The sequence below is a fragment of the Ranitomeya variabilis genome, chromosome 5, assembly GCF_051348905.1.
Source record: "Ranitomeya variabilis isolate aRanVar5 chromosome 5, aRanVar5.hap1, whole genome shotgun sequence".
NCBI lineage: Eukaryota > Metazoa > Chordata > Amphibia > Anura > Dendrobatidae > Ranitomeya > Ranitomeya variabilis.
In genome coordinates, this window is record NC_135236.1 from 475,846,994 (window position 1) to 475,861,260 (window position 14,267).

Genomic DNA, 14,267 nt, shown 5'->3' on the forward strand with positions numbered 1-14,267 from the left:
CACCTTATCCAAGCACATTCGCTCATCACTAGTTGTCTGTAATGCTAGTCTCATAAGATATTGTTTCTTGAAGGTAGTCTCATTAGACATCTTTTTTTTTTTCTTAAATATAAATAACAATTTATGCATCTGGATTGTTTTCATCACTGTTTTGAGTATGAGACCTAATTAAAGTAAAAAGGACTGTTAATTTATTCCTAAGGCATTCACATTGAAAGGTGTGATGCAGCTTTTTACAATACCTCATACAAGTGCTTCTCACAAAATCAGAATATCAAAAAGTTAATTTCAGTTCTTCAATACAAAAAGTGAAACTCGTATATTATATAGTCATTACAAACAAAGTGATAATTTCAAGTGTTTATTTCTGTTAATGTTGATGATTGTGGCTTACAGCCAATTAAAACCCAGAAGTCATTATCTCAGTAACTTAGAATACCTTATAACACCAGCTTGAAAAATGATTTTAAAGTCTGAAAGGTTGGCCTACTGATATGTATGTTCAGTAAATGCACTCAGTACTTGGTCAGGGCTCCTTTTGCAGTAATTTCTGCATCAATGCAGCGTGGCATGGAGGCGATCAGCCTGTGGCACTGCTGAGGTGTTATGGAAGCCCAGGTTGCTTTGATAGCAGCCTTCAGCTTGTCTGCATTGCTGGGTCTGGTGTCTTTCATCTTCCTCTTGACAATACCATATAGATTCTCTATGGGGTTAAGGTCAGGCAAGTTTTCTGGCCAATCAAGCACAATGATACTGTTGTTTTTAAACCAGGTATTGGTACTTTTGGCAGTGTGGACAGGTGCCAAGTCCTGCTGGAGAATGAAATTTCCATCTCCAAAAAACATGTCGGCAGGGGGAAGCATGAAGTGCTCTAAAATTTCCTGGTAGACAGCTGCACTGACTTTGGTCTTGGTAAAACAGAGTGGACCTACACCAGCAGATGACTTGGCTCCCCAAACCATCACCGATTGTGGAAACTTCACACTAGACGTCAAGCAGCTTGGATTGTGTGTCTCTCCACTCTTCTTCCAGACTCTGGGACCTTGATTTCCAAATGAAATGCAAAATTTACTTTCATCTGAAAACAACACTTTGGACCACTAAGGCTGGTTCACATTAGCGTTTCTGTGCGCAGCGTATCATCTGCATTCACAAACACATGCCAAAATGCATGCAAACGCATGTTTGCCCAGCATTTTTTATCCGCATGATCTTACGCATGACGGCAAAAAAACGCTGCATTTGTATGAGTTTTTGCATGCATTTGCGTTGTTTATGTGTATGCGTACGGTATTTCCCAATGGGCGTGGCTTATGGAATTTCTATATATAGACACACTGCACAGATGAAATCCTCTTCTTTTGATGCTGTATCCTGCTGCAAGATAGATCTTAGCGTGGAGAGCTTCAATCTGAATCTGAATTTATCATTGAAATTGGCTTTTGCTTTTGCTGTGGCTTGTGAGGAAGAGACACGGAGAAGATGTCGTCGTCGCTATTGGCAACACCCAATTATTGAAGTCCGAGAGCTGTGGAGCCTACCACTTGTTGTACACCGAGCTTTGTGAAAACCAGCAAAAGTTTTTAGAGTACACAAGAATGTCTGAACAGAGCTTCCAAGAATTGCTGCTACGTGTCGGAGGATCCATCACCAGGCAGGACACACAGCTACATAGAGCTATTCCTGCTGAGGAACGTCTGTTGGTGACCCTAAGGCACGTAATTTTGAAAAAGAAACACCTGTCATTAATATTATTGTTCTGAAAGCCATGTACTGATTTTTTTTTTTTTCCTATTTTCTTTTCCATAGATTCCTGGCTACCGGAGAGACCTTAAGATCTCTACATTTTCAATTTCGGATTGGAGTGTCCACCCTTTTTGGGATTGGAGACACCTACCGTGCATTGTGTGATATTCTGCGTGCAGAATTCCTACTCCAACCCACAACTGAACTCGTGTCTGAAAAATGCCAAAAAATTCAAGGAAATTTGTAATTTTCCAAACTGGGGGCTGTGGATGGCAAACACATTCGGATACTGAAACCTGCTGGAAGTGGATCCGAGTACTTCATTTATAAAAAATACTTTTCCATTGTTCTCATGGCGATTGCAGATGCTGAGTGTCGATTTGTCTCCCTTGACATTGGCTCATTTGGACGAGGAAATGTCTGACTTTCAAAAACTGACATGGGCCAACGTTTGTATGGTATTATTAATTTTCCACCGCCACAACCTCTTCCGAACACTGAAGAACCGCCAATGCCATTTGTTGTTGGAGATGAGGCATTTCAAATGTGTGCCAACCTTATAAAACCATACTCGAGTCGGGACTTGATTCACACAAAAAGGATTTTCAACTACCGACTGACAAGGGCACGAAGAATTGTGGAGTGAGTGTGCCTTTCGTTTGCTGGAAGCAAAATGGTGCATTTTGGGCACAGCCATCAATCTTAAAATTGAGACAATTGATGAGGTTGTGAAAGAGTGTGGTGTTCTGCATAATTACATCCTGTCAAAAGAGCGACCCCACTTCGAACTTGAGGAACCTGTTAATACCACATTGCAGGATTACCATGCTCACCCTCTGAGGACTACGTGGAAGTTGCCCAAACGAGGGATAAATTGGCTGCCTACTTTGTTTCTGATATTGAACGTGTGTCATGACAAGATGAAATGGTTTAAGCTGTAAGTCAAATGTACCTGTACTGTTTTCTGACAGTAATACTAACACCTTGACTGTAACTTGAATAATAAACACCTTGACTGTAACACCCGTTAATACTTCACTCAACAATACACACGTTTAACCCCTTCCCGACCTTTGACGCCACGTAGGCGTCATGAAAACCCGTGCCAATCCGACCTATGACGCCTATGTGGCGTCATGGAAAGATCGCATCCCTGCAGATCGGGTGAAAGGGTTAACTCCTATTTTACCCGATCTGCAGGGAGAGGGGGAGTTGTACTTCAGCCCAGGGGGGGTGGCTTCACCCCCCCCCCCCGTGGCTACGATCGCTCTGATTGGCTGTTGAAAGTGAAACAGCCAATCAGAGCGATTTGTAATATTTCACCTGTGAAAATGGTGAAATATTACAATCCAGCCATGGCCGATGCTGCAATAGCATCTGCCATGGCTGGAGACCCCGATCTGCCCCCCCCACCCCACCGATCGCCCCCCCCAGTCGTCCTTTCTGCCCCGATCTCCTGTCCGCTCCCCTCCTCCCTCCTGTCCGCTCCCCCGGTCCTCTTGTCCGCTCCCCCGGTCCTCCGATCCCCCCCCCCCGTGTTCCGATCCCACCCCCCCATACTTACCTAGCTTCCATGTCCCTCCCGGTGTCCGGCCGTCTTCTCCATGGGCGCCGCCATCTTGGAAAATGGCGGGCGCATGCGCAGTGCGCCCGCCGAATCTGCCAGCCGGCAGATTCATTACAAGTACATTTTGATCGCTGTGGTAGGTTCTATCACAGCGATCAAAATAAAAAAATAATAAATAACACCCCCCCCCCCCCTTTATCACCCCCATAGGTAGGGACAATAATAAAATAAAGAAAATATTTTTTTTTCTTTTTCCACTAGGGTTAGGGTTAGAACTAGGGTTAGAACTAGGGGTAGGGTTAGGGGTAGGGCTAGGGTTACGGTTAGGGGTAGGGTTATGGCATGTGCACACAGAGCAGATCGGCCGCGGATCCGCAGCGGATCAGCCGCGGATCCGCAGCGGATCGGCCGCGGATCCGCAGCGGATCGGCCGCGGATCGGCGGCGGATCCGCAGCGGATCGGTCGCGGATCCGCAGCGGATCGGCCGCGGATCCGCAGCGGATCGGCAGCGGATTGGCCGCGGATCCGTAGCGGATCGGTCGCGGATTGGCCGCGGATCCGCAGCGGATTGGCCGTTGCGAATTCGAAGCAGTTTTCCATCAGGTTTACAGTACCATGTACACCTAAGGAAAACCAAATCCGCTGTGCCCATGGTGCGGAAAATTCCGTGCAGAAACGCTGCGTTGTATTTTCCGCAGCATGTCAATTCTTTGTGCGGATTCCGCAGCGTTTTACACCTGTTCCTCAATAGGAATCCGCAGGTGAAATCCGCACAAAAAAACACTGGAAATCTGCTGTAAATCCGCAGGTAAAACGCAGTGCCTTTTACCTGCAGATTTTTCAAAAATTGTGCGGAAAAATCTCACACGAATCCGCAACGTGGGCACATAGCCTTAGGGTTAGGGTTGGAATTAGAGTTAGGGTTGGAATTAGGGCTAGGGTTTGAAATAGGGTTAAGATTAGGCTTGTGGTTAGGGTTACGGATAGGGTTAGGGGTGTGCTGGGGTTACAGTTGTGGTTAGGGTTGGGATTAGGGTTACGGTTGGGATTAGGGTTAGGATTAGGGTTAGGGTTGGAATTATGGTTACGGGTGTGTTGCGGTTAGGGTTGTGGTTAGGGGTGTGTTGGGGTTAGGGTTGTGATTAGGGTTATGGCTACAGTTGGGATTAGGATTAGGGGTGTGTTGGGGTTAGTGTTGAAGTTAGAATTGAGGGGATTCCACTGTTTGGGCACATCAGGGGTCTCCAAACGCAACATGGCGCCACCATTGATTCCAGCCAATCTTGCGTTCAAAAAGTCAAATGGTGCTCCCGCCCTTCCAAGCCCCGACGTGCGCCCAAACAGTGGTTTACCCCCACATTTGGGGTACCAGCGTACTCAGGACAAACTGGGCAACAACTGTTGGGGTCCAATTTCTCCTGTTACCCTTGCAAAAATAAAAAATTACTTGCTAAAACATAATTTTTGAGGAAAGAACAATTATTTTTTATTTTCACGGCTCTGCATTATAAACTTCTGTGAAGCACTTGGGGGTTGAAAGTGCTCACCACACATCTAGATAAGTTCCTTCGGGGGTCTAGTTTCCAAAATGGGGTCACTTGTGGGGTGTTTCTACTGTTTAGGCACATCAGGGGCTCTGCAAATGCAATGTGACGCCCGCAGACCATTCCATCAAAGTCTGCATTTCAAATGTCACTACTTCCCTTCCGAGCCCTGACGTGTGCCCAAACAGTGGTTTACCCCCACATATGGGGTATCAGCGTACTCACAACAAACTGGGCAACAAATATTGGGGTCCAAATTCTCCTGTTACCCTTGTGAAAATAAAAAATTGCTTGCTAAAACATCTTTTTTGAGGAAAGAAAAATGATTTTTTATTTTCACGGCTCTGCGTTGTAAACTTCTGTGAAGCATTTGGGGGTTGAACGTGCTCACCACACATCTAGATAAGTTCCCTTGGGGGTCTAGTTTCCAAAATGGAGTCACTTGTGGGGAGTTCCTACTGTTTAGGCACATCAGGGGCTCTGCAAACGCAACCTGATGCCCGCAGACCATTCCATCAAAGTCTGCATTCCAAAACGTCACTACTTCCCTTCCGAGCCCCGGCATGTGCCCAAACAGTGGTTTACCCCCCCACATATGGGGTATCAGCGTACTCAGGAGAAACTGGACAATAACTTTTGGGGTTTAATTTCTCCTGTTACTCTTGCAAAAATAAAAAAATTCTGGGCTAAAAAAATATTTTTGAGGAAAGGAAACACATTTTTTATTTTCACGACTCTGCGTTATAAACTTCTGTGAAGCACTTGGGGGTTCAAAGTGCTCACTACACATCTAGATAAGTTCCCTTGGGGGTCTAGTTTCCAAAATGGAGTCAATTGTGGGGAGTTCCTACTGTTTAGGCACATCAGGGGCTCTGCAAACGCAACCTGACGCCCGCAGAGCATTCCATCAAAGTCTGCATTTCAAAACGTCACTACTTCCCTTACGAACCCCGACGTGTGCCAAAACAGTGGTTTACCCCCACATATGGGGTATCAGCGTACTCAGGAGAAACTGGACAACAACTTTTGGGGTCCAATTTCTCCTGTTACCCTTGGGAAAATTAAAAATTGTGGGCTAAAAAATCATTTTTGAGAAAAGAAAAATTATTTTTTATTTTCATGGCTCTGCGTTATAAACTTCTGTGAAGCACTTGGGGGTTCAAAGTGCTCACCACACATCTAGATTAGTTCCATGGGAGGTCTAGTTTCCAAAATGGGGTCACTTTTGCGGGAGCTCCAATGTTTAGGCACACAGGGGCTCTCCAAACGCGACATGGTGTCCGCTAATGATTGGAGCTAATTTTCCATTCAAAAAGCCAAATGGCGTGCCTTCCCTTCCGAGCCCTGCCGTGCGCCCAAACAGTGGTTTACCCCCACATATGGGGTATCATCGTACTCAGGACAAACTGGACAACCACATTTGGGGTCCAATTTCTCCTATTACCCTTGGGAAAATAAAAAATTCTGGGCTAAAAATCATTTTTGAGGAAAGAAAAATTATTTTTTTATTTTCACGGCTCTGCGTTATAAACTTCTGTGAAGCACCTGGGGGTTATAAGTGCTCACTATGCATCTAGATAAGTTCCTTGGGGGGGTCTAGTTTCCAAAATGGGGTCACTTGTAGGGGAGCTCCAATGTTTAGGCACATGAGGGGTTCTCCAAACGCGACATGGTGTCCGCTAACGATTGGAGCTAATTTTCCATTCAAAAAGTCAAATGGCACGCCTCCCCTTCCGAGCCTTGCCGTGCACCCAAACAGTGGTTCACCCCCACATATGAGGTATCGGCATACTCAGGAGAAATTGCCCAACAAATTTTAGGATCCATTTTATCCTGTTGCCCATGTGAAAATGAAAGAATTGAGGCTAAAAGAAATTTTGTGTGAAAAAAAAGTACTTTTTCATTTTTGCGGATCAATTTGTGAAGCACCTGGGGGTTTAAAGTGCTCACTATGCCTCTAGATGAGTTCCTTGGGGTGTCTAGTTTCCAAAATGGGGTCACTTGTGGAGGAGCTCCAATGTTTAGGCACACAGGGGCTTTCCAAACGCGACATGGTGTCCGCTAACGATGGAGATAATTTTTTATTCAAAAAGTCAAATGGCGCTCCTTCCCTTCCGAGCCTTACCATGTGCCCAAACAGTGGTTTACCCCCACATGTGAGGTATTGGTGTACTCAGGAGAAATTGCCCAACAAAATTTAGGATCCATTTTATCCTGTTGCCCATGTGAAAATGAAAAAATTGAGGCTAAAATAATTTTTTTGTGAAAAAAAAGTACTTTTTCATTTTTACGGATCAATTTGTGAAGCACCTGGGGGTTTAAAGTGCTCACTATGCTTCTAGGTAAGTTCCTTGGGGGGTCTAGTTTCCACAATGTGGTCACTTGTGGGGGAGCTCCAATGTTTAGGCACACGGGGGCTCTCCAAACGCGACATGGTGTCCGCTAAAGATTGGCGCCAATTTTTCATTCAAAAAGTCAAATGGCGCTCCTTCCCTTCCGAGCCCTGCCGTGCGCCCAAACAGTGGCTTACCCCCACATATGAGGTATCAGCGTACTCAGCACAAATTGGACAACAACGTCCCTGGTCCAGTTTCTCCTTTTACCCTTGGGAAAATAAAAAAATTGTTGCTAAAAGATCATTTTTGTGACTAAAAAGTTAAATGTTCATTTTTAACTTCCATGTTGCTTCTGCTGCTGTGAAACACCTGAAGGGTTAATAAACTTCTTGAATGTGGTTTTGAGCACCTTGAGGGGTGCAGTTTTTAGAATGGTGTCACTTTTGGGTTTTTTCAGCCATATAGAACCCTCAAAATGACTTCAAATGTGAGGTGGTCCCTAAAAAAAAATGGTTTTGTAAATTTTGTTGTAAAAATGAGAAATCACTGGTCAAATTTTAACCCTTATAACTTCCTAGCAAAAAAAAAAATTTGTTTCCAAAATTGTGCTGATGTAAAGTAGACATGTGGGAAACGTTATTTATTAACTATTTTGTGTCACATAACTCTCTGGTTTAACAGAATAAAAAATCAAAATGTGAAAATTGCGAAATTTTCAAAATTTTCGCCAAATTTCCGTTTTTTTCACAAATAAACTCAGAAATTATCGACCTAAATTTACCACTAACATGAAGCCCAATATGTCACGAAAAAACAATCTCAGAATCGCTAGGATCCGTTGAAGCGTTCCTGAGTTATTACCTCATAAAGGGACACTGGTCAGAATTGCAAAAAACGGCAAGGTCATTAAGGCCAAAATAGGCTGGGTCATGAAGGGGTTAAATAAAGAGATGAAGAAAACATAGGGAGACAGGTATTGCAAAACAAAATTATTTTTACTAACAAAAATAAAAACAATTTGAAATGTAACAAATAAATAAAAAAGGAAAATAATGTGATTTACTTTCGGGGTCTGCGGGAAGGAGTTACATGGTGGACCTGGGGGGGTGTCGGGCTGTGATGGTAGGCTAGGAGTGGTTGGGGTCCAGTTTTTATAGGGGAAGTGGCAGTCAATTGGAGGATTGGGTCAGAAACATTGGCAAAGGACACATTAAGAGTGGAAAACATGTTGGAAGGGATTGACACATTGGATGGGAAAGAACCAAGGGAAGGTGTGGACAGACTTGAAAAAAAAGACACATTCGGAGGTGAGGGTGGAGGGGGTCGTTAATGTCTTTCCTTTTCGCTTCCTGGCCTTTGTTTTGCTGCTTCCTTGGCCTTTTGGTTCCTGTTGCTGCATGGTGGGAGTGGAAGTCTGGTCTGCTGCACTCGGCTGCATGGTTGAAGAGGAAGGCTGGGCTGCTGCACTCAGCTGCGTGGTTGAAGGGGAAGGCTGGGCTGCTGCACTCGGCTTCATGGTGTAGCTGGATACTGTTGAAAGAGGCCTAATGTCCAGCGGTGGTGGTGGTGGATAGGTCACTTGGTGAACAGACTGGTATCTAAGTCCATGTGATGTTGGGAATGGTGCTTGCGGATTCTGCCACTGATGCTGTGCTGGAGCTTGTTGCCCTGTAGGGAATTAAGTTTGTGCCTGCTGCTGATATCGGGACCACTGCATGGCCTCGGTGTAAGTAACCCGACAGGCCTTCATCACATACAGCTGGAGATCAGGACTAAGGTTTTCTGTCACGCCCCGTTTTATAGCGGAAAAATAATGTCGCCCTGGTCTATTAAGGTCGGCTTCCAGGCGGTCAAGACGTCTGTGGACTACCTGGAAAAGTGTGATCACCTGAGTAAACCCACTATCCAGTCTTTCTACAACCGCTTTCATCCCAGCCTGGAAGACCAAGCTTAAGTGAATAAACTCGGGCATGACTGACCTCACCCAGACCCTCTGCCGCTGGCGAGCAGACCCAAGTAAAGTAGAGGGAGAGGGGAAAACCAGATGGACTAATTTCCTGTTCCCCAGGCTGTGAAGCCTGCCTGGTTGCTCCATCGCTGGTGGATGATCGAGATTGAGCCTATTCATTGGCTGGTCGATGAGGGGCCGCTCCAACAGAGGACGATTCATGTGAGGTGCTGCTCCAGATTCTGTGTGGAAAATAAATGAAAAACATTAGTAAAAAAAAATAAAGTTTAAATAATAGTAAGACAACACAAAAGATACGTTCGCTGAGCAACCGCAGGCCTCAAAAAAGAAAGCTGATGATGGTACTTATATTTTCTGAGTTTTCGAGCAGCACCACTTCGAACTCTAATCTCCTCTCTCATGTCCTTATTGAAGCGATCCTTCATCGAATGCCAACAGACTTTTATTCTCTTCACTGTGAAGGGGGAAAAAATGAATTGTAAAACAATGCACCTACATTAACAGGTTCACTGCCGTGTCAGACAACATTGCAATACTTGCGAAAATCCTTTCTGGCATGTGGCGTGGCACGGTCACAATCAGCCAGCAGCAATGTCGCCACTTCTTCCCGAGTCGTCAGATCAAGGCTGAGTCGAAAATGATTAAGATCACGGGGGTCCCACAACACTGCTCGCTCTTGCACAGCTTGAATAAGTAGGGCGTTGTTTATGTCAGGTTGTCCTTCCTCACGCTGTGGAAACTATAGATGAAATACAAAAAAAGAATTTGTAAGTAAAACTGAAAGCAAATTCAGTTACTACTCTGATAAAGGCTACTTACACCCCGTCTTTCCACCTCAGCAACTTGAGGCTGAGGACCCTGGGAAGAATGAGTTCCACTAGACTGCTCCTTCTCCTCCGCACTGGAAGGTACCTGTAAAGAAAATACATGATTTAACACATGTCTAGTATTGACAGTCAATACATAGCAATCAGTAAATTAAATGTGATTACAAAATCAGTGTCATGTCCACTTTCGGAAGCTTCAGTGGAGGATATGTTGGAATAGCAGGCAGCAGTCAAGTGAAACACTAGAGAAAAGAATGGCGAAGAAAAATGTAACTACATTTACATTTAAACACAATGTGGCCCCCCACCCCCAAAAAAGAACAATGAACACCAATACTTACATTACAGGCAGTAGTCAAACAGCACAGCAATCAGGCAGCACAAGGACCACAGCAGCAAACAGTCTACAAGGAACAGAAAAAAATTAGTACAGACTGCAAAGACAAACAGACATTTTCAAAGCTTCTATACTTACATCCAAAGTCTTGTGCTTGCATCCAGAGTCTTGAGAGTAATGAAATTTGTGTGTCCTCACCCCTTTTTATACCCCTTTGTTTTAGGAGTGTCTGAAACCAGTTCCTGGACATGTTCAGTCTGAAGTACGCATACGTATCGAACGTACCAATACGTTCCCATAGACACTAATGCGTTTCTTTTATGCACTCATCCACATGCGCATGATTGTGCAATATTTGACGTCTCAAAAAACATTGCATTCGCCGGACACCGCCACACACCGTGAAACGTATCCGCATGCAAACGCATGTCCCTGTGTACACTATGTTAATATGTACGCATGATGGTCTGTGCGGATCATACGCTGCGCACAGAAACGCTAATGTGAACCTGGCCTAAGCGACAGTCCAGTTCTTTTTCTCCTTGGCCTAGGTAAGGCTACTTTCACACTAGCGTTAACTGCAATACGTCGCAAATGCGTCGTTTTGCCGAAAATACGCATCAAGCAAAAGTTATTGCTGGATACGTTTTTTCGTCATAGACTAACATTAGCGACGCATTTGCGACGCATTGCCAAACGTTGCGTCCGTTTTGCGACGCTTGGGCGTGTGGTAGCGGACCGTCGGGAGAAAAAAACGTTACATGTAACGTTTTTTGCTCCCGACGGTCCGCTTTTTCCGACCGCGCATGCGCGGCCGGAACTCCGCCCCCACCTCCCCGCACTTCCCCGCACCTCACAATGGGGCAGCGGATGCGTGGGAAAAATGCATCCGCTGCCCCCGTTGTGCGGCGGAGACCACGCTAGCGTCGGGAACGTCGGCCCGACGCACAGCGACGGGTTGTTCCCGACGCTAGTGTGAAAGTAGCCTAAGACGCTTCTGGCGTTGTCTATTGGTCATGAGTGGCTTGACACAAGGAATACAACACTTGTAGCCCATGTTCTGGATACGTCTGTGTGTGGTGACTCTTGAAGCAATGACTCCAGCAGCAGTCCACTCCTTGTGAATCTCCCCAAAATTTTTGAATGGCATTTTCTTAACTATCCTTTCAAGGCTACGGTTAACCCGGTTGCTTGTGCACCTTTTTCTATCACACTTTTTCCTTCCACTCCACTTTCCATTAGTATGCTTGGATACAGCACTCTGTGAACAGCCAGCTTCTTTAGCAATGACCTTTTGTGGCTTACCCTCCTTGTGGAGTGTATCTATGACTGCCTTCTGGACATCTGTCAAGTCAGCAGTCTCTCCCTGATTGTGGAGCCTACTGAACAAGACTAAAGGACATTTTTAAATGCTTAGGAAGCCTTTGCTGGTGTTTTTGTTAATTATTCTAATTTATGGAGATAACTTTTGGGTTTTCATTGGCTGTAAGCCATAATCATCAACATTAACAGAAATAAACACTTGACATAGATAACTCTGTTTGTAATGGCTGTAAATAATGAGTTTCACTTTTTGTATTGTAGAACTGAACTGAAATAAATTAACTTTTTGATATTCTAATTTTGTGAGAAGCACCTGTATGTTACAAGATTACTCCCATCTTAATAAATGGCTATGGTCATACAGTGCTTGTAAAAACAATTTATTGCTTATTAAAATTGGCATCAGTCGCTCTCGAGATAACTGTTTGTTCTGTTTACAACTCATTGCCTTGAAGACCGACCACCAATGCTATCCAGTTTGCAAGTCCTACGCTGAAGCCGGCACAGAATAGAAACCAATGGTACACTCCAGCAATCCTGGCCAGCTTAAAAACCGTGCTCAATAGAAAAGAGCGAACATGTGCAGTGCTTGCAAGCTGTCTAGCAATGGCGGTCCATATTCAAGACAATGAGTTGTCAACACAAAAGTGTTAATATCTCAAGAATGGCTGAAAATTTAAATAAACAGTAAATGGCAAAAATATTTGCATTTACAAGCACAATCTGACAATACCCATGTATAAAGATGGGAAAAACTCTAAATATGTAGACATGGCTGTGCTTTCTAATGTGATATATATATTCTTTATTACAGTTGATGATAACACCTGGGCTCAGGTCATTTCTCTTTACCCCACATTAGTGGAATGCATCACATGTTCCTCCTCTGAAGTGTGTTCAGCTCTGAAAGAAGCTCTGGTTCCATTTAAGGACTTCATGCAACCACCAGCCACTAAAGTGCAGAATGGAGAGTCGTGACTGAAATGATTGTTCTTAAGGACATGACCCAGAGTGTAATGCAGATGAATGTTTTCTCCTAAGTGAAATTATTTTTTTTCTGAAGGACACATTTGATGAACTAAACTGGGCGGCCACCTTGCCTGTGGCTACCTTTTAACTACTATACTAATGAGCTCAACCATTCATGAAAACAAACTTACACCTCAATAAATGTCCCTGTGTGAGTAGTTGTGGGCCTTCTGAATATTAAGTGCAGTAATGATCATTTGTTTCACAGACTGAATGGGTGAGAATTGATCTGACTGTGTTAAATTCTAATTAAAAAAAACAAAAACCCATTTGATCCAACACATTAGACTGGTGAATGAAACTCTTGGAAAGTACAACATGTACTTAATTTTATGCAAACAATACTATAACATTCCATATTTTTGTTAGCCTTTGTAAACCAAGAGAACTGTCATATTTGTGTGTAAAATAAATGGCACAGTTCTGTAATACATTGTCACATTATTTAAAACCATATTGGTACTGGCAATACTCACTGCACAGTTAGTTGAGATGATGTACTGGTCTATTTCTAAAAATGAAGGGTTCTGCATTTAACTTGCATTATGGTATCTGATTGTATCTGTGAATACAAAGTCACTTAAATCTATCTTGCTTGACTTTAGTATACAGTGATTTGTAATATGGATATTAAAAACCTCGAGGATTGCATTAAGTTCTGTATTTCATCTCCTTGGGTCACAGCCCAAACACCCAAGAATGCTACTGCGACCACAATTAAGTGTAGTATGTAAATTAAGCAGTAAGTCCTGATGCCAAACAGAAAATGTACTTGCTGCAAACCAGTAATACACAGCTAATCTATGCAAACTACAATTTATACTCTACTATGAAGCTTGGGTTCATTTGGGTAACAAGACTCCACTAATAATTTTAGGCTTTCAAGCATTATTCCCATCATTAAAAGCTATCTCCTATCCACAGGATCAATAAGGGTCGGACCACTGAAATTCCCACTAATCACTTGGGGCTTCCAGCAGTTGGGCTACCATCAATCTCCAAGTTCTCTTCTATCGATAAGCGATACCTTTTAATGATGATAGTAACCCTTTATTATGCAAAATACACTGTGTTTAGTAGTTACAAAAATAAAGAAAAAAGGACATAAGATGTACAGTAGCAGGAGAAAAAAATAACAAAAGTCCAATGCCAAGCAATTCGTTGTGATAAAGTTCTTTGTTTCCAGAAATACGTAAAAAAAAACTGAATATGCAAGCATGTTGGAGGATAGAGCACGGCACTCTGGCAAAAACGTTCTGGTGCTTGAATAGGTTCCCAATCTTTTCAAGTACAATCAAAAGCCATTGGTACTATCTCTAGATTAATTTATTCTTATATATTCCAAGGATATAATGTAACATTTCAGACATCTCACGCTAACTTCGTCAAGCATCATATTACAGATGGAGTAGTGGTATGTTCGAGTTGGTGCAAGTGGGATGGCAGGTGTGTGTATACACTGTGTTCCAAATTATTATGCACAAAGAGTTTAGGAGTGATAAGGTTAGAATTTTTTTGTTTGTCATTTAAACTCATTGATGGTGATGTGTGTCAGGGCTCTTTATATCACTGAAAGCAATTGCAGATA

The 14,267-nt window shown here is 43.5% G+C and overlaps 1 protein-coding gene across 2 annotated transcripts in view; it reads left to right on the forward strand.

Moving 5' to 3' along the window:
- MON2 (MON2 regulator of endosome-to-Golgi trafficking) overlaps positions 1-13,108 on the forward strand; it is a 137,048-nt gene extending 123,940 nt beyond the window's left edge. For both annotated transcript variants that reach the window (XM_077265501.1, XM_077265500.1), the window contains one exon: positions 12,465-13,108. In XM_077265501.1, the coding sequence (XP_077121616.1) occupies positions 12,465-12,628 (164 nt within the window). In that variant the 3' untranslated portion in view covers positions 12,629-13,108. The remainder of the gene's footprint in view (positions 1-12,464) is intronic.
- The last annotated feature ends 1,159 nt before the right edge of the window (positions 13,109-14,267 follow it).